At 40.3% G+C, this 23,818-nt stretch overlaps 1 protein-coding gene across 2 annotated transcripts in view; it reads left to right on the top strand.

Moving 5' to 3' along the window:
- The window catches only part of MACO1 (macoilin 1), a gene marked incomplete at its 5' end in the record, with an annotated part of 56,973 nt that overhangs the window by 22,265 nt on the left and 10,890 nt on the right, over nucleotides 1-23,818 (top strand). The window contains 4 exons of one of the 2 annotated variants that reach the window (XM_079697479.1): nucleotides 200-378; nucleotides 1,628-2,129; nucleotides 21,909-22,067; nucleotides 23,442-23,624. In XM_079697479.1, coding sequence (XP_079553605.1) covers nucleotides 258-378; nucleotides 1,628-2,129; nucleotides 21,909-22,067; nucleotides 23,442-23,624 — 965 coding nt within the window. The remainder of the gene's footprint in view (nucleotides 1-199; nucleotides 379-1,627; nucleotides 2,130-21,908; nucleotides 22,068-23,441; nucleotides 23,625-23,818) is intronic. The other variant, XM_079697480.1, reaches the window with a different exon arrangement.

Raw genomic sequence — 23,818 nt, forward strand, 5'->3', positions numbered from 1 at the left:
TGGGGGTTTGTTCTACGTGCCAGCTGCCTCTGATTTCCACAGCACGCATTACACACTATGTATGTGTTTACTGAATGCTCAACTATCATCATCATCTAGAATTTATTTCTTAATTTCAGTCATCGGTGTCCTCATGTGCTTCATGCACCTGTTGTTTGTTTTTAACTTACAATTACCAGCGGGATTGTCTTCTTTCTAGTATTGGGTACCCTGTGGTGACTTTGGGCTTCGGCTTCAAAAGTTATGTAAGCTACAAAATGCGGTTGAGGAAGCAAAAGGAAGTGCAAAAAGAGAACGAATTTTACATGCAGCTTCTTCAACAAGCCCTCCCCCCAGAGCAACAAATGCTACAAAAGCAAGAAAAAGAGGCCGAGGAAGGTAGGTCTTTACTCTAAAGCCATTGACTCAATAGGTTAGTCATAATTTTGTCTGTCGGTATTTTTTTTTTTTTTTTTTTTCAGAAAAGTTGCTAGGGCTCTGGAAAATTACCAAGGCTTTTCCTGTTTTCTGGTGTGCCTCTTCAGGGCTGTTGCTTTGTTTGGTCATGAAGTACAGAATGTGCGTGATGTTTTCTACCTAGTGTCTGAAGGCCATGTGCTTCTAAATATGTTTATTTTATTATTTTTATATATTTCATTTTTATAGCTTATTTTCTATTTTAATATTTTATTTGTTATCAATATTTTAAAATATTTATTCTCAGTAACAAAATAATGTATATAACTATGTGTATTTGTAATTGAAGCAAACCAAGAACCAAAGTATAAGCAAGAAAGAGATGTAAACAATATAGAATTGTTTTATAAGTCAAAATCCTTCTGAATAGAGCAAAGATGGCTAGGTCTCACTTTAAATGGTTTGTATAATGCAACATGGATCTCAGATTGACCTTTTTCTAATACAACCTCTATCATGAATGTATAACCAATTCAATAGATGAATTGATAGCAATACCAGTTTTCTTTGGTTTGAGAAGGTCATGTTTTTAGTTGATATATGACAAAATCTTATTCTCTGGTGTGGTGCAAAATTATCTCTTCAAGTAGACTTTGACAAATTGGAATATGTAGACCTGATACAGAAAATTCTTTGTAAGTGGCCTAGTAAATGATAATAGACTTCTTATTACTTTAATGATAGAGTCCAGACAAAGGATAGATGCCCTGTATCCTAACATCACACCTTTTTGTTTCATTTAATCTCTTTCTTTGCAGTAAAATTATTAAGTTTGTTTAATCGAAGCATCTTTTAAAATGTGACCTTTTAAGAGTATGATGTGCCTGTGTCCTATCACCCCCATGATAGACAAGTTTGATTTGACTGATAAGTGAAGTATGGCTTAATTGTAAAATCCTCATATTATCTTCAAGGCCAAAACATTAATGGCTTGGTGTTTATAAATGATGGCGATTTTCTAAATGTGCAGCTTCTCAAACTTATTTGGATTTGCTTCTTGAAGTTAGCATAATGTGGTGTGGTTATTGTCTCTGAATGAGTTTGCAACTTAATATAGTGAGTTTCTGAGTGTAGATGATGCAGTTTATTGAATCAATCCATTGTGTTTTTTTACAACTAAATATTCCAGTGTGGGTTTTTTTTGCTTGTTGGTTTGTTTTTGGTATTGTAGCAGCCAAAGGATTACCTGATATGGATTCCTCAATCCTCATACACCACAATGGAGGTATCCCAGCCAATAAAAAACTCTCCACAACTTTGCCAGAGATAGAATACCGAGAAAAAGGGAAAGAAAAAGACAAAGATGCCAAAAAACACAACCTTGGAATAAATAACAACAATATTCTACAACCTGTAGACTCTAAAATACAAGAAATTGAGTATATGGAAAACCATATCAATAGTAAAAGATTAAATAATGATCTCGTGGGAAGTACAGAAAATCTCTTGAAAGAGGACTCATGCACTGCTTCCTCAAAAAACTACAAAAATGCCAGTGGAGTTGTGAACTCCTCACCTCGAAGTCACAGCGCCACAAATGGGAGCATTCCTTCCTCATCTAGTAAAAACGAGAAGAAGCAGAAATGCCCTAGCAAGAGCCCAAGTGCACACAAGGACTTAATGGAAAACTGTATTCCTAATAACCAGCTAAGCAAACCAGATGCACTGGTAAGGTAAGTGTGTGTGCTGTGACCTTACCAATGCTTTCCATAAACTTGACTTAGGTCTTGAAAAACACACTTCCAAGTATGCCTGTAGGAATTGTTTGTGATCAGATACTGTGACAATTAACTTGGTGGTGTTTGACATTCAGCGTTTATTTTGCATGGGTTTGTTGGTCACCTGTGCTGTTGTCCAGAAGCATTGACTCCAGCCCTTTCCAGTGCTCTGAGTGGTGACAGTGATTACTTTCCACATTTGACAAATTTACATGTAACTTGATTCTTCTCATGGTTTTGAGAAGCACATCTTTAGTCCTTGACCTTTTCTTTTTGCGTATCCAGAGTTCTTGTGGCATAGACACAAAAAGAAGAGTGTGTGTCCTGTTCATGCAAATCTTTGTCAGACAGATAGAAAAATGAGGGTGGGGGTGGAGAAAGTTGTCCTTTACCACTTTGGACTTGTTCTTGATTGTCCACTTAAAATATGAATCATCCCCCAAATAATTCTGGGAAAGTTAGGTTTGAAAAATAATCTCTTTCTAAAAATTCCATAGGTAAATACAGTTGATCCTTGAACAACGTGGGTTTGAACTGCATGGGACCACTTACATGTGTTTATTTTTCAGTAGTAAATACTACAGCACTACATAGTCCTTGGTTGGTTGAATTTGTGGCTGTGGAAGAACCGTGGATATAGAGGGCCAACTGTAAATTACACTGGGATTGACCCCCACGTTGTTCAAGGGTCAACTGCACAGTGTTAGACATGGATTTCAATCAGAAATGTTCCTTTTCCCATCTTTAAGTTAAAGAGTAACGTTGTATTACCTTGACTGGCTCAGACTTAATTTTGCTGTATTTTATGTATTTTATAAAATACACATGTTCATCTTACTTCATATCTTTTTTCCATTTGGAAACTGAGATCTGAATTGGAGCTTTTTTATTTTTATTTTTTCTCCTTATTTTTTTTTTAAATTAATTTTAAATTCTTTTCTTTTCTTTTTTTTTTTTAACCCCCACATTTGTTTTATTTTATTTTATTTTTTTTGGCTGTGTTGGGTCTTCGTTTCTGTGCCAGGGCTTTCTCTAGTTGCGGCAAGTGGGGGCCACTCTTCACTGCAGTGCGCGGGCCCCTCACTATCGTGGCCTCTCCTGTTGCGGAGCACAGGCTCCAGACGCGCAGGCTCAGTAGTTGTGGCCCATGGGCCCAGTCGCTCCGCGGCACGTGGGATCTTCCCAGACCAGGGCTCAAACCCGTGTCCCCTGCATTAGCAGGAAGACTGTGCCACCAGGGAAGCCCTCTCCTTATTTTTTATTTTTTAAAATTGAAGTATAGTTGATTTACAGTGTTGTGTTACTTTTCGGTGTACAGCAAAGTGATTTAGTTATACATATATATCTATATTCTTTTTCATATTCTTATCCATTATGGTTTATTACAGGATATTGAATATAGTCCCCAGTGCTATACAGTAGGACCTTATTGTTTCTTTTATATACAGTAGTTTGTATCTGCTAATCCCGAACTCCCAATTTATCCCTCCTCACCCCCTTTCCCCTTTGGTAACCATAAGTTTGTTTTCTATGTCTGTGTGTCTCTTTCTGTTTTGTAAATAAGTTCATTTGTATCATATTTTCGATTCCACATATAAGTGATACCATATGGTATTTGTCTTTCTCTGGCTTACTTCACTTAGTATAATAATCTCTAGGTCCATCCATGTTGCTGTAAATGTCATTATTTCAAGGAGCTTTTTAAAAATACATAACTCAAGAGGGCACTTGTAACTCCTTCCCTCCACTAAGTTATCTTTATTCCTCTTCCTTTGGCTTGCTTCAGAGCAGGCAATTTATGAGGGAAGGTATTTCTAGTGTTATGAATTATATGAATTAGATTATTAATTTGTTTTAGTTTCCTTATTGGCAGCTAGATGAAGGGAAATACATGTGGGTTCTGCTGCTGAAGTCGCTAGAGGTTTCAGAGCCCTCTGCCACTTCTGGAAGCATACATGCTGTTGCTGATGCCAGGCTGGCATCCACATCTGTTTGTTTTGACATTCTGCCCCATCATACCCTACAGAGAAAACACTCAGCAGAGAACTCTCTTCCATTTGCCCATGGGAGAAAGACCAATTAGTTGACCTATGTCAAAAGGAATATCCCACAAATTTACTATATGCTATAAATGAAACATCTGCCACCATCTTTTTAACATCCTTTCTCCTACACAATTTTAATAATAGCAGTCAAGTCAAAACAGTTTTCCTCTGTAGGGTGTTGCAGAGAGAGAGCAGTCAAGGCTCAGTCTTGTGATACCACCTCACTTGGGCCCCACTTGTCATGTTGGTTGACTCTACTACCTGATCTGCCCTTAGTAAAGAATTTCAAGGTCTCAGATGGCCCATTTTCCAGTCGTGGGTCCAGTGCTCCTGTGCCTGCTCCTGGGGTATATACCTCTTCTTGTGGTCACTAATGTGTCCTCTGATGTGCCTTGATCTGAAGGGCCCCAGAATATTACTCTGCTTTAGGCAATACCTGCTGTCAAATACCTAAATATAAAATGTTATATTTAAATAGTTTTATAAGCTTCCATAGGATTATTTTCAACTTTTACTATAATATTATAAAAAATAAAGAGATGATATAAATATCCAACAATAGGGGAGAAATTTAAATAATTATGGTCCATATATTCCATAGATTTTTAATACAGAAATTACAAAATCATATTTTTGAGCCATATTAAATAATATAGGGAAGTGCTTATGACATAATATTTCATGAAGAAAGTAGAAAGCAATCTTATTAAAAACATTTTGTTTCTCTAATACACACAGAGAAAGGATTTGAAGGGAAAGGAACCAAAATGATAACAATAGTTAATTGCTCCATGATAGTATGGGGGCTTTTAATTTTTCTTCTGGTCTTTCATGCATTTTCAAGTTTTTCTATGATGAACAACAATGAAAGTTTATAAAAGGAAAAGTATATCCATCCTAGCGAATTATCACACTGTCCCTCGCCCTTCTTGGCTATCACCTGTTTCTTCTTCCTTGACTTCATGTATGTTTTGATGAATATTAATAAGACTGTAACGGATCCAAACCTGACATGTTTGAGCTGTTAGCCATAGAGTGGATTTGTTATCTTCAGATGGAAAGGGCTGGGCTCAGTGGTCTCTAAGGCTCCTGATGCAAACGTACATGGGCTGACAGTATGTACATGAGTCCTTTGCTCCTGCAGGTACACCCAAGGCTGTGTATAGGTCCAGGCTGGCTGTAAGGATAAGACTGATCATCCCTTTTATAAAGCTTTTTTTAAAAATCATTTGAAAACCAGTACTGTAGTATTAATAGTAAATTAATTGCAGCACATTCTGTATAGCTATGTCTTTCTCAATATCATGGTTGAAAACTACTATATTTGAGGAACCAATTCATCGATTTTGGGGGGAATATTCATTAGTACACCACCTTCAAAGAATTCTTGGAGATCGGTGTGGCTGTCAAAATAAGGTTCGATGGTCGTTCCCTGTGAAGGAGCAAGCAGTCCTTCAGGTCTTTTCACCATCTCTCCAAGCTCCAAGGATGTTCTCTAGTGTGCTGTACACCACAGGCTGGCAGACCACTGCACACAGGCCAAAGCTGGCCCACTGCCTGTTTTTGTAAAAAAAAAGTTTTATTGGAACATAGCCACGCTCATTCATTTACATAGTGTCTATGGCTGCTTTATTGTGGCAGAGTTGAGTAACTGCGACAGAGACTCTATGGCCTACTAAGCCAAAGATGTTTACTCCTAGCCCATAACAGAAAAAGTATGCTGATATATGTGCCACATCTTCTTTATCCATTCATCTGTTGATGGACACTTAGATTGCTTCCATCTCCTGGCTATTGAAAATAGAGCTGCAATGAACATTTTGGTACATGATTCTTTTTGAATTATGGTTTTCTCAGGGTATATGCCCAGTAGTGGGATTGCTGGGTCGTATGGTAGTTCTGTTTGTAGTTTTGGAATATTACTCAGCCATAAAAAGAAACGAAATTGAGTTATTTGTAGTGAGGTGGATGGACCTAGAGTCTGTCCTACAGAGTGAAGTAAGTCAGAAAGAGAAAAACAAATACCGTACGCTAGCACATATATATGGAATCTAAGAAAAAAAAAAAAAAAGGTCATGAAGAACCTAGGGGTAAGATGTGAATAAAGTCACAGACCTACTAGAGAATGGACTTGAAGATATGGGGAGGGGGAAGGGTAAGCTGTGACAAAGTGAGAGAGTGGCATGGACATATATACACTACCAAACATAAAATAGATAAGCTAGTGGGAAGCAGCTGCATAGCACAGGGAGATCAGCTAGGTGCTTTGTGACCACCTAGAGGGGTGGGATAGGGAGGGTGGGAGGGAGGGAGACGCAAGAGGGAAGAGACATGGGAACATATGTATATGTATAACTGATTCACTTTGTTATAAAGCAGAAACTAACACACCATTGTAAAACAATTATACTCCAATAAAGATGTTAAAAAAAAAAAAAGTATGCTGATAGATCCACTAAGGTGGGGGAAGGTGGGGAACTTGGCAGTAAGTGTTGCCTGTAGGCTCCTTCCCAAGAAAAGTTTGGGAACTTGCTAAAGCCACTCCAAAGTCCTCTTTTGGTTTAAGAAATACATATCTTACAAAATGACCCAATTTCTGCCAGCTTGATTTCTGAATTCTTTACCCAAGTTATTTAGAAACAGACTTATAATATTGGTAGCCAAAAATATTTTAAATTCTGACGTGGAAAAAACTTTTAGACATAAACAAAAAAGCAATGAGAAAGATCAGTTATTTTAAGTACATGCTGGGTTAGAAAGGAATCCTGTAAGTTAGAGTGAGGTTTGCTCAATTTTTTTCTTCGTGGTCAATTTTAAAATATTTTAAGTGTGAAAAAATTATAGAAAATTTAGGTGGAAAAAGGAGGAGATACATGACATAAATCACTGTTAAATTTTTGTTGTATTTTCTTCAACTAAATTTATATAGTTGTGGCCATAGTGTTTGTGTAGGTTTTTTTATTAATTTTTATTGGAGTATAGTTGCTTTATAGTGTTGTGTTAGTTTCTGCTGTACAGCAAAGTGAATCAGTTATATGTATACATATATCCCTCTTTTAGATTGCCTTCCCATTTAGGTCATCACAGAGCATTGAATAGAGTTCCCTGTGCTGTACAGTAGGTTCTCATTAGTTGTCTTTTTTATACATAGTAGTGTATATATGTCAATCCCAATCTCCCAATTCATCCCACCCCCTCCTTCCCCCATTGGTATCCATAAGTTTGTTCGTTATGTTTGTGTAGTTTTTGTGTCGTGCTTTTTTCACCTAAATTATATTGAAATCATTTTCCCAATTTAGCCTAACACTGGTTTTCACTTGATGTGGAATATTCCATGGCAGGTCTGTGTGATCATTCAGTGGTCACTCTAAGATCCGGCAGGTCAGGCTGCGACACCTGAGCTGCTTTCCTGTAGTTTCAGGGCCTGCAAGCAGAAGAGCCAACACTTTTGTTTGTACTTGGCACAAAGCTCCCTCTCAAATACAGCCCAAGACTGTGGGGTTTCTTGTTGGGGTTTGTTACTTGTTTCAATTTCCTGGTTAAGGGAGAGAATTTAAAACTGAGTACAAAATGTAAAGTGATCCATATTCTGTAGAAATGTGGAAGCAAAAGTCTCTTCTTGGTTTATTTCCATCCCGCCTTTTCTTTCTTCGTTTTTTGTGTTCAAGACAGAAGGTTAACCTTTCTTGTTTCTAGTGCTTATTCTTAATAAGATATCAACTCTTTAACGTAGTTGAATAATGTTTGGTGTGAAGAGTCAAGAAGGAAAAGTATCCACAGTTTGCCTAGTAGAGATGCATTTTACAGAACTAAGTAGAATTTAGAATGATGGTTTTTGTTTTTTTTGGAACTGCAAGAGATCTAAGAGACAGTTAGACCAGCCTCCCCAACCCTGTCTTCTTAGAAGAGAAGTAAACAAGCCCTACAAGAGTAAATGGCTAGTCCAAGTAACCCAGCTAGAGTGGTAGTTACCAGGACCGGAACCGAAATTTCTTGGCTTCTGCCTTTGCTGTTATACCATGCTGCTTAAAAAAAAAAGAAGTTTTATCAACCTGCTTTATTTTTGTTTTTTAAAAAAATATTGTTTTTGTTTTTGTTTTAAATGCACATACAGCTAAAGCTGACATAAGGATTGGGACCAGAGCTAAATTTTATGCTCTCATGGCTAAAATCTATAGAAGAAATGCTTAGAATTTCAGAATTCATTTAATTTTACATTTTTCTAGAGATATGCTCTTTTAAGTGTTTTAAAAATTCTTGCTCTTGCCAAAGACACAGGGGTGTACTTATTTCTGAACAGAAGGGGGCCATCCACTCGTACCCTTGAAAGCTTACAGGGTCTCTGAGAATTCAGTTCTGGTTAGGGCTACGTGGGAGTTAGTCTTGTTCAGATAGCCTAGAGCCACCCAGCAGGAAATTTGCCCTTTAGGAATAAATCTGGGGTAGGCCTAGCTTGACAGCAGCAGACCGAAGAGCCTTGAATTGGAAAATTTAGGATTGGGGATGTAACCATCAGCTTACCCTGAGGAAAGGCCACCAGTGACTGCTTTGAAGGCCTGAGGTGCTGGGGTGTGGGCGTGGCCATGGTGGTAAGTTCTGAGGGTGAGGGTGGGGGTGGGTTTTCTTCAGGGGAAAGTGGAAATCTGGGATATGTTTTCATATATTGAAAAGTCACTCTTTTTTCCTCTCTAAATTCATTTGGTTATTTTAAGCGCACCAAAATGTTATTACTTATAAGTTAGTTTGTTCATACAGTTCTGCTTATTTGGAGACTTGAGAGCCTTGGGAGAAAAGGAGAAAACGTGTATCAGGATTTTTCCAGTAGTCACTAAGCAAGTGTGATAGCCCTGACTCAGAGGGGAGGGAGGAGGAGAGGAGGGATAGAGAAGCACTTTAAGACATTTTAACTCATTCACTGACACTGAGGAGTGTTTAACTTACACTCATACCCAGGAACTAACTTATATTACTAGATCTGGGTCTTAGGGAAATATTTTGGGATTATATAGATTAATGACAACATACTTTATAAATAGTGTTCTGATCCATCCGTGAGTATATTGATTGTGTTTTTAGTAGCTGTGATATGAGTATTTGTGACTCATCTTTTTCTAGGTTAAGCTGGTAGGTGAGCAAAATGTCGCTGGTCTTCATTCCACTTTCTAGCCCATATAAGCCTTGTGTTTATGTTTTATGATTTTATGTTTTTCTTAAGGGGGACGAAGATAGCAAAAGCTAACAACAGCCATCTTTCTTCTTTGACAGGATTTGCTGGTGCCACAGATTGCTCAGGTGGTTTGACTAGCAGTTCTCAGTCTTTGTACTTCTGAATTTAATCTTGTCTCCAGACACCAGCATTTGAGATTGTCGTGTAACCTCTGCTGTATAGAAGGCTCCTTGGTGTGGTCTCGCTGTTGGGGGAAAAACAACAGACAGTTTACACTACTTCCGATTTTTCATTTCCCACATTTTAAGGTGTCTACACACAATTAAAAATTATGTATCCATTGAAAGGAAATGGCCATATTTTTAGATACTGATTTTTAATAATCAGTGGGTTCAGTATGATTTTGGTGTGAATAGCTGTGCAAAAGAGCAAAGTAAAGAGAATCCAAAAAGCCCCTGTTTTGTCATCTTAGAGATTGTAGGCACAAAGCGAGGGTAGAATCCAAAGTTGAGACCTGACTATGGGAAAGAAACAAGACAGAGCAGTCAATTCCAGAGGAAGAGCCCACGAGCATTCCCTGAGACAGGTACTCCAGGGGGAGGTGGCCTTTTATGGACCTTTCCAGCCCTCTCCCAAGTCCCTAAAGAGTCCTACCTGGGAATTCACAGTAGTTTAAGTGGGGAAGGTTACAAAGGAGTCTCTTGAAAGGTGGAAACTCATCTTAAAAGAAGGTAATGGAAACACCCCAAGATTGATTGTTAAAGGGGCGGAAATAGCAAAACAGATCATATGGTATGAACCATTAACAAAATATGGTTAGGTATCATTCTTATATACACAGAAAATTATTTGAAATAGTATACACCAAATGGTCAATCGTAGCTGATTATAGGAGATGTTTACTTTCTACATTGTCTATTTCTACCTACTTTGAATTTCTACACGGGCTTATTATGCCCATAAAAGAATGTAAGCTAGACGAGGGCAGGGACCTCCTTTTTTCTTGTCTGCCACAGTACACAGTGATTGCCACAGGGTAGATGCTCAGTAAATACTTGTTGAATGAATATTACCTTTGTGCAGGGAAAATACTAGATGGGGGCAGGGGGAGGAAAGATGCAGTGCAGTGCAACTCAAAGGCTTTTGAAGGTGGAAAACCTAAATATTACATTAAACCAGGCCAAGGACCTGCCATCCAGTGTCAAACTATTTGTTGTTCTTGAGTAAGTTGTTACTGATTTTATTTCTAAAAAATAGAAGGACTTTCCACTCTAAGCCCTTTTCCTTGGTATTTCCCAGGAAGTTTTAAAATTAAGTACTCTGTCAGGACTTCTTTCCAGGCTGTGAGGAGGTTTAAGAATTTCTGGAAGTTACAAGGGCAAGGGGAGAAAACTCCTCCAAGGGACTTTTGAAAAAGCCGTTTGCTCTGCCAGTGGGTTGGTTGTTCCTCAGGGCCAAGGAATCTAGGCACAAGCCACATGTCAGCCAAGAACTCGGAGGAAATCTTAGTTTGCCTCGTCTTATTCATCTTTCCTGGTGGGTCTTGCCTTCTCTCTTCCCCCTTAGCTCTAGCCATTCTCTTTGTCTTTGTGGTAGCTGGAGAGAGAGCTTAGATCCCATGTTTCCAAACTTCCCTCCAAGGAAATCCCCCTGGTTAGAAAATACGTTGACTGCTTGTTTGTCATCTCTGGTGCCAGAGAGAAAATGGTATATTTGTTTGTTTTCTTTTGCATTTAAATATATTTTGCTATGTGTCAGGAATAGTTTGTGGAAGAAAATCTGACCTTGGGAGACAGTGATTGGGGTTTGGGGCTTTACCCTGGCTGCTTTCCCTACGTGTGCTACCTGTCACCTGCCTTGACAATCATCTGTGCTGCACAGTGACTTGCCTGACACCCTCCTCGTGAGTGGTGGCTGCCAAAAGTAGGCCTTTCCGCTTCCACAGGTGCATTTGACCATTTATTTGTAACAGTATCATTTCTAGCTGAGAGGTAAAATTTAGTAAAAATACATGACATTTCAGAAAGAATTAGATTAAATATGTTGGATATAGCTGCAACTAAATTTTTTGGAAATTATTAAGTGAAAATAAACTATTTGGAAATTATTAAGTGAAAAAAAAGTAGTAGAGCCATATTTCTATTTATTAGTAAGTTCAGTGTCTCTGTGGAAACTTTTTTTGTTTGTTTTTTTTTTTTGCGGTACGCGGGCCTCTCACTGTTGTGGCCTCTCCCGTTGCGGAGCACAGGCTCCAGACGCACAGGCTCAGCGGCCATGGCTCACGGGCCTCCTAGCCGCTCTGCGGCATGTGGGATCTTCCTGGACCGGGGCACGAACCCGTGTCCCCTGCATCGGCAGGCGGACTCTCAACCACTGCGCCACCAGGGAAGCCCCGGAAACGTGTTTTTGATTTATATTAGTCTAGCATTGTTTCTGAGCAGATATACATTGTTGGACCTGATTTATTTTCATTTTCTGCCATGCTCATAATATTTAAGGTACCTGTAGTTTTTATTTGGTTAGATTTGTTTATTATATTAATTCATAATATAGTTTGAATTTATTTTAACCATTATAGTGATTTAAAACTATAATATTCTGGGATATAAATGTGGTAATAGAAGCATGATAATTTTATACTTAAGCAGGCCTGTTTTGTGACTTGAAAACCAGGCAGCACTTTAGAAGCTAGGCATTAATGAATTTAAGCCAGCAGTTTACTTAATGTCTGCATATCCAGGTGATCAAAAAAGATCATAATCTATGTTGTATGGATAAATTATGAAATAACACAAATTATTTGGTGGGGGGAATCCACATTAGAAACATTTTTATGTTGAGTACTGAGAGTTTATTCTAACAAGAGGGATTTCTGATTAGCCAGCTAGGAAGTTTCCTCCCTAGAATTCAGAAGGAACTACTGTAAAATGTTGTGTTAAATTCTGAGTCAGTACCCCTGCTGGCACATAAGGAACTGAGATTTCCAGCTAAGGGAATTAGGGGTGGATTCCCTGAAGGGGCGGAACTCCAAGGAAAAGGAACTGTATTCTTTAAATGTTACTCACGCTATCATTTAGAAACTGGCTATTTGAGTACTTTGACCACCAGTGTGGGTATACTTCAGTCTGTGCAAATCTCTCTGGGATCTCTTAGACCTCTTTTCTAGTCAGCTGGGCCTCTCAGAATTAAAGCAAGTTTTAGTTTCTTTTTTATGGAAAGAATGACAACTCCTCTCTCTTGTAAGGTCCGTTTCACCTTTCTTGGTAGAGTGTTGTAACAGATTTGAAACAGAAACAGTATAATGAACTGGAAAGGACCGCTGCCCTTACTGTCCCCCTGGCTCTAGAGAGGGTGTTGCGGACTCGGGCAAGTACAGGAGCGAGGCAGGGCACAGGCGTGAGCAGGGGGCCGGGGTTGGCATCGTTCGTGCTCAGTACTGCACCCGGCACGTGGGAGTTGGGAAGTGCCATGCCCTTCCAGACAGCCCAGCCAGGTGTTGCTGTGGGGTTGCAGGCCCAGTGTTGCTAAATCTTCTGATATTCAGAGGACATGCCAAAATAGGTGTCTTTATGTGAAATCTCACAGTTCCGCAACATTTATATTTACATCCTGTGGAGGAGAGTGAAACAAAACATGTTCGTGGGCCGGATTGGCTCACCAGTCTGTAACCTCTGCACCTGACCCTTCCTGTTATTCTTGTATTTTGTTCCATTCCCCACTGACCCCACCAGTCAAAAACTGGACTCCTGCAGGAAGGACTTGTAGTTAGGGGCAATCGGTAATTCCCATGAACTGATCTGCCATGTATTAATGGGAACTTTTTGCCTTCTCCTGTCCTTGAGTTCCATGTGCTCCTGGAAAACATGCACCTGTTGACAGTGCCCCTCCGGAGTCAAAGACTGCCACCTTTTTTGTTGCATCCTCACACCTGACCGTGAGGCCTTCAGACCACTTAGAAGGAGAGGGGACAGCCTTATGGTAAGAAGGGTAGTGTGGGTCTCTGGTGTTCCTCAGACCATACGGTATAGAGGCCTCCTGTGTCTAAGGCAGGTGACTTACTCCACACCAAGGTGTTTTTCTACCGTGTTCTTGGAGCATAAAATACACCGAAACGGGACATGGACACTGGTTATTCGCAGATTTCACAGACCAGCCAGTTTAGAATCTGGACCTCCCAGCACCATCCCCTGTAACGTGTGTATACTGTCAAGGCTGATGTCAGAGCGATGCCTGCTCTCTTCTTTTACAGGGAGCCAGGGCAGGGTGATAAACTGCAGCTCTAGAATCTAGATTTAGACAAACTATTGCTTTGATAGGAACTGATGAATGGGAAGTACAGGTAGTTGATGTATATTTAGGAACTGAGGTGTCTTCTGCTTAACAAAATTAAGTTCGCCTTCCTTGGAGTGACCTAAAAAGTTTAGGAAGTAAAAGAGTTGGGCTTTCCCTAAGGCTTTCAGATTATTCTGAAACTGGCCTGTGACATGGGCAAATCTAAGAGTAACAGTGGATGTTGAAAAGCCACGGAAAGCAAATTAACAGCTTCCTCTTTTGAAAGAACTTTTCTCCCAATCATAAAATGATAATTAAAATGTTAAAAATAAGCTGTTGATTACTTCCAATTTTGAAAATAAAGAAGAGGTGGCCACTATTTTTTGTGTGTGTGTGTGTGGTATGCGGGCCTCTCACTGCCGTGGCCTCTCCCGCTGCGGAGCACAGGCTCTGGACGCGGAGGCTCAGCGGCCATGGCTCACAGGCCCAGCCGCTCCGCGGCATGTGGGATCTTCCCGGACCGGGGCACGAACCCGTGTCCCCTGCATCGGCAGGCGATCTCTCAACCACTGCGCCACCAGGGAAGCCCCACTATCTTAACGTGTATCCTCTCAGTCTTTTTTTCTCTTGCATACATACATATTCTTTTCACAAAACGAAGCTCATACTATGTATAATGTTTTGTAATTGTCTTTTTCACTGACTATATCATGAGCATTCTCCCATGTCATTGAATATTCTTCCTCAGTGGTTTTTTTTAATTAATTTGCTTATTTACTTATTTTTTTGGCTGTGTTGGGTCTCTGTTGCTGTACGTGAGCGTTCTCTAGTTGCGGCGAGCGGCGGCTACTCTTCGTTGCGGTGCACGGGCTTCTCATCGCAGTGGCTTCTCGTTGTGGAGCGCGGGCTCTAGGCATGCGGGCTTCAGTAATTGTGGCACGCGGGCTCAGTAGTTGTGGCTTGCAGGCTCAGTAATTGTGGTGCACTGGCTTAGTTGCTCCGCAGCATGTGGGATCTACCCGGGCCAGGGCTTGAACCCATGTCCCCTGCACTGGCAGGCAGATTCTTAACCACTGCACCACCAGGCAAGACCCCAATGGTTTTTTAATGGTGGCATGTCAGTCAGACACATGAATATACAATTTATTTAGCCACTCTTCTGTTGAATATTTGTGTTCCTGCTTTTTTTTTCTTATTATAAATCATGCTGCAACAAACACACTTTTACAGAAATCTTTGTGTGTATCTCCAGTGTGGGAGAGGGATGATGTATTAACAGATATGAACATTTTAAAGACTTTTTTGATACAAAGTATCATATCTGATCACATCCTTTAAGGACCTTATTAAAAATACTAGTTCATGGCACCCATAGCTTTATTCTTAAAGGGCTTCAAGGTCAGTTTCCTATTCCGTGAATGGCCAGTGAAATCCTCTAGATTTCCTTTCCTTCTCTGTGTTCCTTAATGAAAATGAATGTGTTTGACAGATTAGGGAACAGAGACATAAGGTACTTTGTATTATGGTTTCACCTGGCAATCACGTAATCAGGCTGTTGCTTATTTTTGGATACTTGTGCCTGGTGAGCAATTGTAGTAACCACAGTGAGACCTGAGGCAGCTTCATTTCCTTATTTCCAAAGTTGTGGTTCATAGGATATACTAGAGCAGCTTCAAGTCAGTGTAGGCCTCACTTAAGATGAGAGACATTCATGTTTTTATGTGAATGACCCATGCTACCCGGCCTGTCAGGGTGAATGACCTGGAAAGGGGGGAAGGGAAGGAGTTGGTGGAGAGGGTAAACAGTATTTCTTCTGGGGACAGAGCTTTGATTTATGAGCTCAGTTTCCTGCATAGACAGCTGTGTGGTCCCTGAACAAGTCTTGTCTTGTATGATTAACATATGCCAGGGGATCTCCTAATGCAATTAGGTACTTAGCGAGATAAAGCAGTTGCTCTTCATTCAGTCTTTTTTTTTTTTAACATCTTTATTGGAGTATAACTGCTTTACAATGGTGTGTTAGTTTCTGCTTTATAACAAAGTGAATCAGTTATACATATACATATGTTCCCATATCTCTTTCCTCTTGCGTCTCCCTCCCTATCCCACCCCTCTAGGTGGTCACAAACCACCTAGCTGATCTCCCTGTGCTATGCAGCTACTTCCCACTAGCTATCTGTTTTACGTTTGGTAGTGTATATACATCCATGCCACTCTCTCACTTTGTCACAGCTTACCCTTCCCCCTCCCCATATCTTCAAGTCCATGCTCTAGTAGGTCTGTGTCTTTATTTCCGCCTTCATTCAGTCTTTCCATGTGCACCTGCCTTCCTGATAAGCAAATGCCCCTTTACCCCTGTCTCCTTCAGCCACTATTTAAACTAAAAATCTGGCGGCCTGCTGTAGATAGGTTGTTTCCAGAGCCTCATATATCATAACGCTGACCCTGTTCTAATCTAAGCACTGAGGAAATGGACAGAGAGCGAGGGTTAGAGACATGGTCTTGGAAGGGTTGGAAGAAACTTTAGAAATACACTTCCAGCTTCTAATTTTAGAGCACCGCAAGTCCCTGGCTTCAGAGAACTTATAGGCTTTTTAGAAATAAGATGTATACACAGGAAAATATTAAAAACCAAAACAAATTTAAAAACAGCACAGGGAAATGGTTTAGTGCCAAACCAGAAACACCAACAGTAAGGGCTTTCAGATTTCAGGAGAGGGAAATCAGCACCTCATGGTGGAGAGTTTGGTTTTTGTTTTTATTTTTTAACTGGGTCTTGAATGAGTGAGACTTGAAAATTGGAGGCCATTCCTCCAGGAGGGAGGGGTGGTATAATTAAAGTCAGAAGATGTCTGGGAACAAGGAGTGGGTCGTTTTGGCTGGTATGATGGGTTTGTGAAAAAAACTCGTCTTTCAGTCACTTGACTGTATCGTTTGAAGGTGGCCTTCTGAAGCCCCTTTTCTTACGTAGTAAGCAGCACTCTTAAGTTCTATGTTGTCGTGCAAGGCCTACAGCATCTCTGTCACAGCTTCTTAGAGCTCAGAGATAACCAGCAGAGCTGAGGCTGCTTATCTTCCTGACGGCCTCATGGGATCAAGCTGACAACCCATAGAAATATACACTTAGGTCGTTTTCTGGAATGGGTATGGAGTCGTCCGTAGGTGAAGTCCTGGCTGAGAAAAGGTCTCCCTCTTTTTTGCAGGACTTGCTTCCTGGGGCAATTTCCTGCCCCAAAGTCTTAAAGTTCTTCTGTGTTCTCAGGCCTCAAAAAGCCTCAGGCTTTATAAAAACATGAAGGTACTGGCTCTACACATTGGAGACTTTTAAACTTTCAATGAAGTCATAGCACTGTGGCTGTAATTCAAGTAATTCACAAAGATAAGGATTACAAACACTTAGACATAAATATCTCCCTACCTTTTCAGATGCTTAACAATACCTCTTTCAACTAAAAGCTGACACTTGAATACTGTACTTTGTTTTACTACCAGGTGTGCTTCAAGATGCTCAAAGATATTTTTCCTACTTAGCCTGCCTTGAAAGACTCAGGTTTGAGCTTCATTCTTTTGGTCAGCTAGGAAATTACCCCTTATTAAAATGTAACTTTTTCCCTTAAAATTAAATAATTATCAACCATTTACATTATAGCTTACCTTAGTTGGGTGGAATGAGGGAGGAGATGAGGTAGAGTTGAGGTTTGGAGTGGGTAAGAGCGTTCCTCAATTTGGCAGTTTTGCTCTGAAGTCAGCTGGGCTGGCGAGTGGAGCCCTGAGGAAGGGCTGCTCCAGTGGCCCCACCTCTTGCTTGTGAGTTAGGTGCTCTGCTGGAGTTTAGAGGTAGCTTACAAGTTTAGAAGTTGATTTAAAGTTTTATCAGTAAAGTGGAGTAAAGTGGCTCGGAAAGGTGCCTGGACCTAACTGGTAACATTCTGAGTTGATTAGACCCCTGGCTTGTCTGATTGGGCCCAAATAGACATATTTATTGGACACATAGACTCCAGCTTTGCTGTGGGCCCTGTCTGTATCCCAAGTGGCAGCACTACTGGGCAGCCTTCGTAAGGGTGACTAGCGCCACGGGAGTTGGGCAGGGAGGGAGTATGTTTATTTCCTGCCGAAGCCTTACCAACGTTTGTTTAAGATCTGTCTTATTTCTCTTTTTTGGATGAGTTTATAGTTCTGCTGGAGGAAAGTTCTCTTTTATCCCTTAATCTTCTATTGTGTAGGGAGGAGAGTAGGATTTAGCTTTGATAAATGGGTTTGAGCTTGGAGGTGAAATTTTTTCCTGCTTTCTTTTGATTCCTATTTACTGAAATTAGTTTTAAGGGTTATAAACTATTACTTCTGCCTCATTTTCTTCCTCACCACGTGCTTCAAATTTAGGTTGCAGCTATCGACGTTTTAGTAAAATCCCATGAATACATTTGAAGATTTTGCATTAACCTCTTAACACCATTTAATCAGTATTTCTTGGTGTTTCACAGCAATAAATTATATATCTGCATTTTACCTAGTAAGTATTGACCTTCAGCACAAAAGGGTTAAGTTTACCATTATGACAAGTAGTAGTTATCTGTCTAATAAATGCCCCTGGCACTTGACTGGCTCGATTCAGTTCAAATTACTAATTCATGTAATTCTTTAAAAACTCATGTATACATTTTTTATTGAGCATATGCAGAGATTGGTGGTACAGTACATCTGTGCAGTGTAATATTATGCAGCAATTAAGTTGTTTGTGAAAAGTTTCTAATAGTGTGGAAAGGTGCTTAAGATATGTAAACTATACATGTGATACTCTCTCAGCAATATGAAAAATGTTTACATGTGTTAAGAAGGAGAAAGAAAAAGACATACAGAAATGAAGTAAACCAAATGCAAATAGTGGTTCTGTCTGGATGAAAGGATTATGAGTTATTTACATGTTTATTCTTTATACTTTTCTGTTGTATGCAGTTTTTTATTTTGACTGGGTATCACTTTTGCAATAAAAACATAAATCCAATAAGGGATTATAAATCATTTTACCGCTTACCTCAGTTAAGATTTAAAATATAGTGAACATTCAACATTAGATTAATGCTTTCTGCAGAGAGACAATGAAAAATTTCCCCTAATAAATTTAAAAAGTTACTGAGAATTTACCATTTAGCACATTAAGTTATCTTACATGTTGTTATGCAGTTTCCTGTAGACCAGTGTTTCTTAAACTGAGGAATGCTGTGTTAACTAACAGGTTTGCTGCAACTGTGTGGAAAACAGTCATTCAGAATTTTACAGAACCAATGGCAACAGTTATGAAAATCCTGAAGCGTTTTAATTCTGTGCCTTGTGAACTTAAGTTATTTAATTTTTGAAAATAAGCTTTTTATTGAAGTATAACACACATCCACAAAAGTGCTCAAATCTTAAGTATACAACTTATGAATTTTCAAAAAGTGAACACACCCTTGTAACCATGTCACTTTATTTTTCTTGTATTGTGCTGCTATATGTCTTTGATAAGATTTTCATAGTTCTACACACACAAAATATTGTTTAGTGTTCTGTGGTCTCCAGAAGTTACACTCTAGATCTTTTTGCACACTTTGCTCTCCTAACTGTACAAACTCCTTGGTTTTTTTACATTTTTCAAGGAACTCTAAAGTTTCATTCAGAAATTGTTATTCTTAGTTCATGGTAGGAAATTTGGCTTTTATAGGTTAAAAACTGTAAAAAAGTAATAACCTCAAAATTCTTGACATCTAGACTTCTCAGATTTAATTTTTCTTTCATTCCCAACTGCGGCACATGCTTTGCCCCAGTGGCTGGTTGTGGGGAACTTGATTCCTGGGCCTCTGCATATGATACAGCTTAGGTTGCTAATCTGAAGGAGCAGATCAGCAGCCAGTGGTAAGTGTGTCAGGCCTAGAAATCCTAGACCAAGCTGGGAGGAACTTTAGAGATCGTTTGCCTCAGATGGGGAAACTGAGTCCTGAAAGGTTATATGCCTTGTCCAGGGTCGCAGAGCTGGTTCCAGAGCTGAGTCGAGAATCCTGATCCTATACCCCGTTTCTAAACCATGCTAGGTCCCTAGTCTCTTCTTAAAGCTCATCCTTTTTACTAAAAATGCAGTCCTCGGGCTGTGAAACCGACTTCTCAAAAAAGATAAATTACCTAACACATTTTTCAGCCAAACTTCTTAATAACCTGACAGCATCGACCTGTTTTAGAAAATATCCCTTGGGTAACTTCGGGTGAATGAGTGACGGTGTGGGGATGGTATAAATGCCAGTCGGTGATTGTTTAGAGCAGTTCCGGGAGTACATTCAACTGGAATAACCCTGGCAATAGGTAAAGGGTGGCATGATGTCCATTTGTGGCGCTTCCCTGGGGAGCGAGCTGTGTCAGGAGACCCGGCAGCTCTTCTGGAACACAAAGTCTCTAGTCTGTGTCCCCAGGCACTGGACAGGGGGACTGGCTACTGGGCCTGGGAGGTAACCATTGATGTTTCATGACTTTTTGGTTTTGAGATTTTGTTTCAGTTGGCTAAAGGTAAGACAGGTAAATAAAGCTGCTCTTTGGTTTTCTAAGGAATGCCAGGCAACCGATACATGTATTTAGTAAGTGTTGATCGCTGTGATTGATGGGCCCTGGGGATTTAGTGCTTCATAAAACATATCTGTAAGGACCTAGTCTATGGACCTGGCAGTTCCAAGGAGAGATCACCATTGCCCTCCAGAATTCTTGGTTCTGTTGGTATGTTGGATCAGTGAAATGCACAAGAGTCTCTTCAGAGCTAACTGACTTTTGCCTGCTGTACGTTTGTAGGAAAAGATGTCTTCTGAGTCTCACCTGGCAGTCATCCTTGGCCTGAACTTCAGTGCCGTTCTCCATGGTCTGATCTGCCAGGTCCTTTCTATCCTTTCTCACCCTGTTCCCAGAGTACAAGCCTTCCTCAGAGGCCAGACTGATTGCTCTGCCTCCAAATGCCTGTGGCTGTTGCTACCTTTGAGCCTTTGAGCATGTTTTCCCCTTGTTTAGAATGCCTTCTCCTCCCCTTCTACTTCTCCAAATCCTGCCCAACTTTCGAGGCCCAACTCATTCCCCATCTTCTCTCCTCAGAACTCATGTGACATTTCTCTCCACGCCATGCTGTGGCTGATAGAGCCACAGTTTGGCCTGCTGGAGAAGAGTGGAGTCTAGAGCTAGGCTGCCTGTGTGACCTTGGGCTGGAATCTTTCTTGAATCTAGATTTCTTCATCTGTAAAAAGGGGACTAATAATTGCCAAGGTTATTCAGTTTAGCTCACAGTTGTACAGATTAAATGTGTTCATACCATTAAAACCTATGGAACAGTGCCTGGCATGTAAGTTCTCATTAAATATTAGTTACTCCCTTTAGCATGTTTTTAACCATGACCTTCCTGTATTACGGTTTAATCATTTTAAATGTCTGTTTATTGGCCTCTAGTGAAATTGTAAAGTCCTCTCATGAAGAAGGGGGCTTAACTTTATATTCTTTGTTGACCCTTTTCAGTCCTACATGTGCATATAATAGTTCCCCAATACATATCACTTAAAGTGAAACTATTACTGCATTAAAGAAAATAGATGGAACAGGAGTAAGGAATTGAAAAGATAAGCTTCATTTCACAGATTGAGTTTTCTTATGATTCGTAGCTCATGTAATTTGTTCCTTTTTTCATTGTTGTTGAGTCTAGTGAGCTCTTCTGTCACAGTCACCACAAGTGTGAACATCATTTAGCAAGGATGCTAGCAGTTTCAGGAGGCTGTCTCAGACACTGTTTTCTTCTAGGCCCATGGTGGGAGGGAATCTCAGGCAGTAGATTCTGATCTATCAGGGTATCTCAAAGCATGTGGGCCCTGAGCTGGTTGTTATTAGCATATCTCCCTTGCTGAGGGGCATGGGGAATTCACCAGTGGGCAGGGGACCATGCCCTTCAGGCACCCTCCCTCTGCCTTCCCCTCCTCCTTTATTAGCAGCTCAGATACTCACAAGCACCATCTTCACCTGTCAGTGTTCACAAATATTTGGGGGGAATCCGAAGTTACCCTGTGGTGGGAAGGGGGAGACCCAGGCAGAAGCACTGATTCAAAGGCTGATTGCAGACGGGAGTTGCGTTGATGTCAGCAGCTGCTGGCAGGGTGCTCCACCAGCCACCCAGCAGTCAGGGACTTCAGCCAGGGTCTCCCACAGAGCCCCGGGGGTGGCCTCTCAGCGATGAAGATGCTGTGTTTCTCCTTCTCCTAGGCTGGAACAAGACATTAAAAAGTTAAAGGCCGACCTGCAGGCCAGCAGGCAAGTGGAACAGGAGCTCCGCAGTCAGATCAGCTCCCTCTCGAGCACCGAGCGAGGGATCCGCTCAGAAATGGGCCAGCTCCGGCAAGAGAATGAGCTGCTGCAGAACAAGTATGTGCACCTTGTGGGCCTCTGGCCGTGAGTCAAGCAGGCTCGCGTTGCTCTTGTTTCCAGGGATTGGAGCACAAGGCTCATGACGACAAAGGGATCTAGCAGAGGAGTTTTTTTTTAAAACAAAATGTTTAAAATATTTAATGTAGGACCAGATATTCAACATGTTGTAAAATCTATAAAAACTTATTTCATTGCAACAAAACAGTTTATTAATATTATTATTCTGTCTTCTCTCATTTAATAACTTCTTCTCTTAGTTTAAAATAGTTATTGAGCTTTTGTGACAATATGAGTAAAATTGACAAGAAGTATTTCTGCCACAATTTGAAACTCTTGTTCCCTTGAGTGAAAATTTCCAGAGGATTAGACTCTATCTACTTTGATTTCTGGAACTAAAAAATGATGTTGAACTTGATTTTATTTGAAGAGGCAGACAAAAAGCTAGCTCTTCTGCATGAATTCTTTTACACTTTCCATTAATTCATTCTGCAATTACTTCTTGACTCAATGTGGGTCTGTCTTTTTTTAAAATCTCTAAGCAATGTGTGTCTAGGGTAGTGATTACTATTATAGGTGCCGAGCTTTCTGGGCTTTTCCTTGAAAGATCAGTCCTTCATCATTTTCAGGGAATGTAGCTCAAAAGCTAGAGCATTATAGGCACATAACCTTTCCATTGCTTCTGACTCACGTATGTATGTGATGGCTCTAGCATTATTACATAGAGAACATCTTACCTTACACTGATATATTGAGAGAAACTCACCTCATATTGATACATAAAGCTGGGGATGGTAGTAGCAGGGAAGGGAATGTGGCTGAAATTTTTATCTGAAATTAAGCATCCTGTGATTCTAACTACAAGATCTATTTTGGGATACTCTGAGAAAACATCTCCCAGCTGGAAAGGAAAGGCTGCAGTAGGCTGCAGCATATTGTATTCAGGCAGAGAAAGACCTTCCCCTCCCCTCAGTTTCAATGGATCTGGTTCAGCTCTTCCTTAGTCTCAGACTGAAGTTCTTTCAAGGTGCTTTGGGGCACTAGAATTAGTTCTACAGTTATCTTTTCCTCTGATAGAAACTTGTTTTATCCTATTTTCTGGATTACCTTCTATAGATCACTTACATTAATAAAGCAGAGGCTAGGTCCAATTCTGTATCTTGTAAGGCAGCGTGTTTATTGGCGTTTAGGAATTGTTAAATAATAATGACAATGTATTTTCCCTGGACACTCTGGGAATTGACATTTATGATTTGCTGTTCAAATCTCCTGTTTACTTTGGCCTCAAAATGATAAAGAGGAGCCATGTTTCTCCAGGGTTTATATTGGACGTTTCTAATTGTAAAACTTTGTATGACAATCATTTCCATATAGGTTACATAATGCTGTGCAAATGAAGCAAAAAGATAAGCAGAATATCAGCCAGTTGGAGAAAAAGCTAAAAGCTGAGCAGGAAGCCCGAAGTTTTGTAGAAAAGCAGTTAATGGAGGAGAAAAAAAGGAAGAAGTTAGAAGAAGCTACTGCTGCCCGGGCTGTTGCATTTGCTGCTGCGTCTAGGTATGTTGATGTCACCGGAGTGCTTAATCCAAGGTTGGCTTTCCTTGGACTGAGAATGGGAATTTGATGCCTTGGGCAGGACTGGAAATACACAATCATGCATGGAGGGATTGCTTTTAAGTGCTGTTTTATTAGCTGGTTTAAACCCCATCTGTGCAAGCTTATGCTGTCATGACAACTTCATCCCTCAGTGA

This window comes from Hyperoodon ampullatus (genome assembly GCF_949752795.1).
Source record: "Hyperoodon ampullatus genome assembly, chromosome: 2".
NCBI lineage: Eukaryota > Metazoa > Chordata > Mammalia > Artiodactyla > Ziphiidae > Hyperoodon > Hyperoodon ampullatus.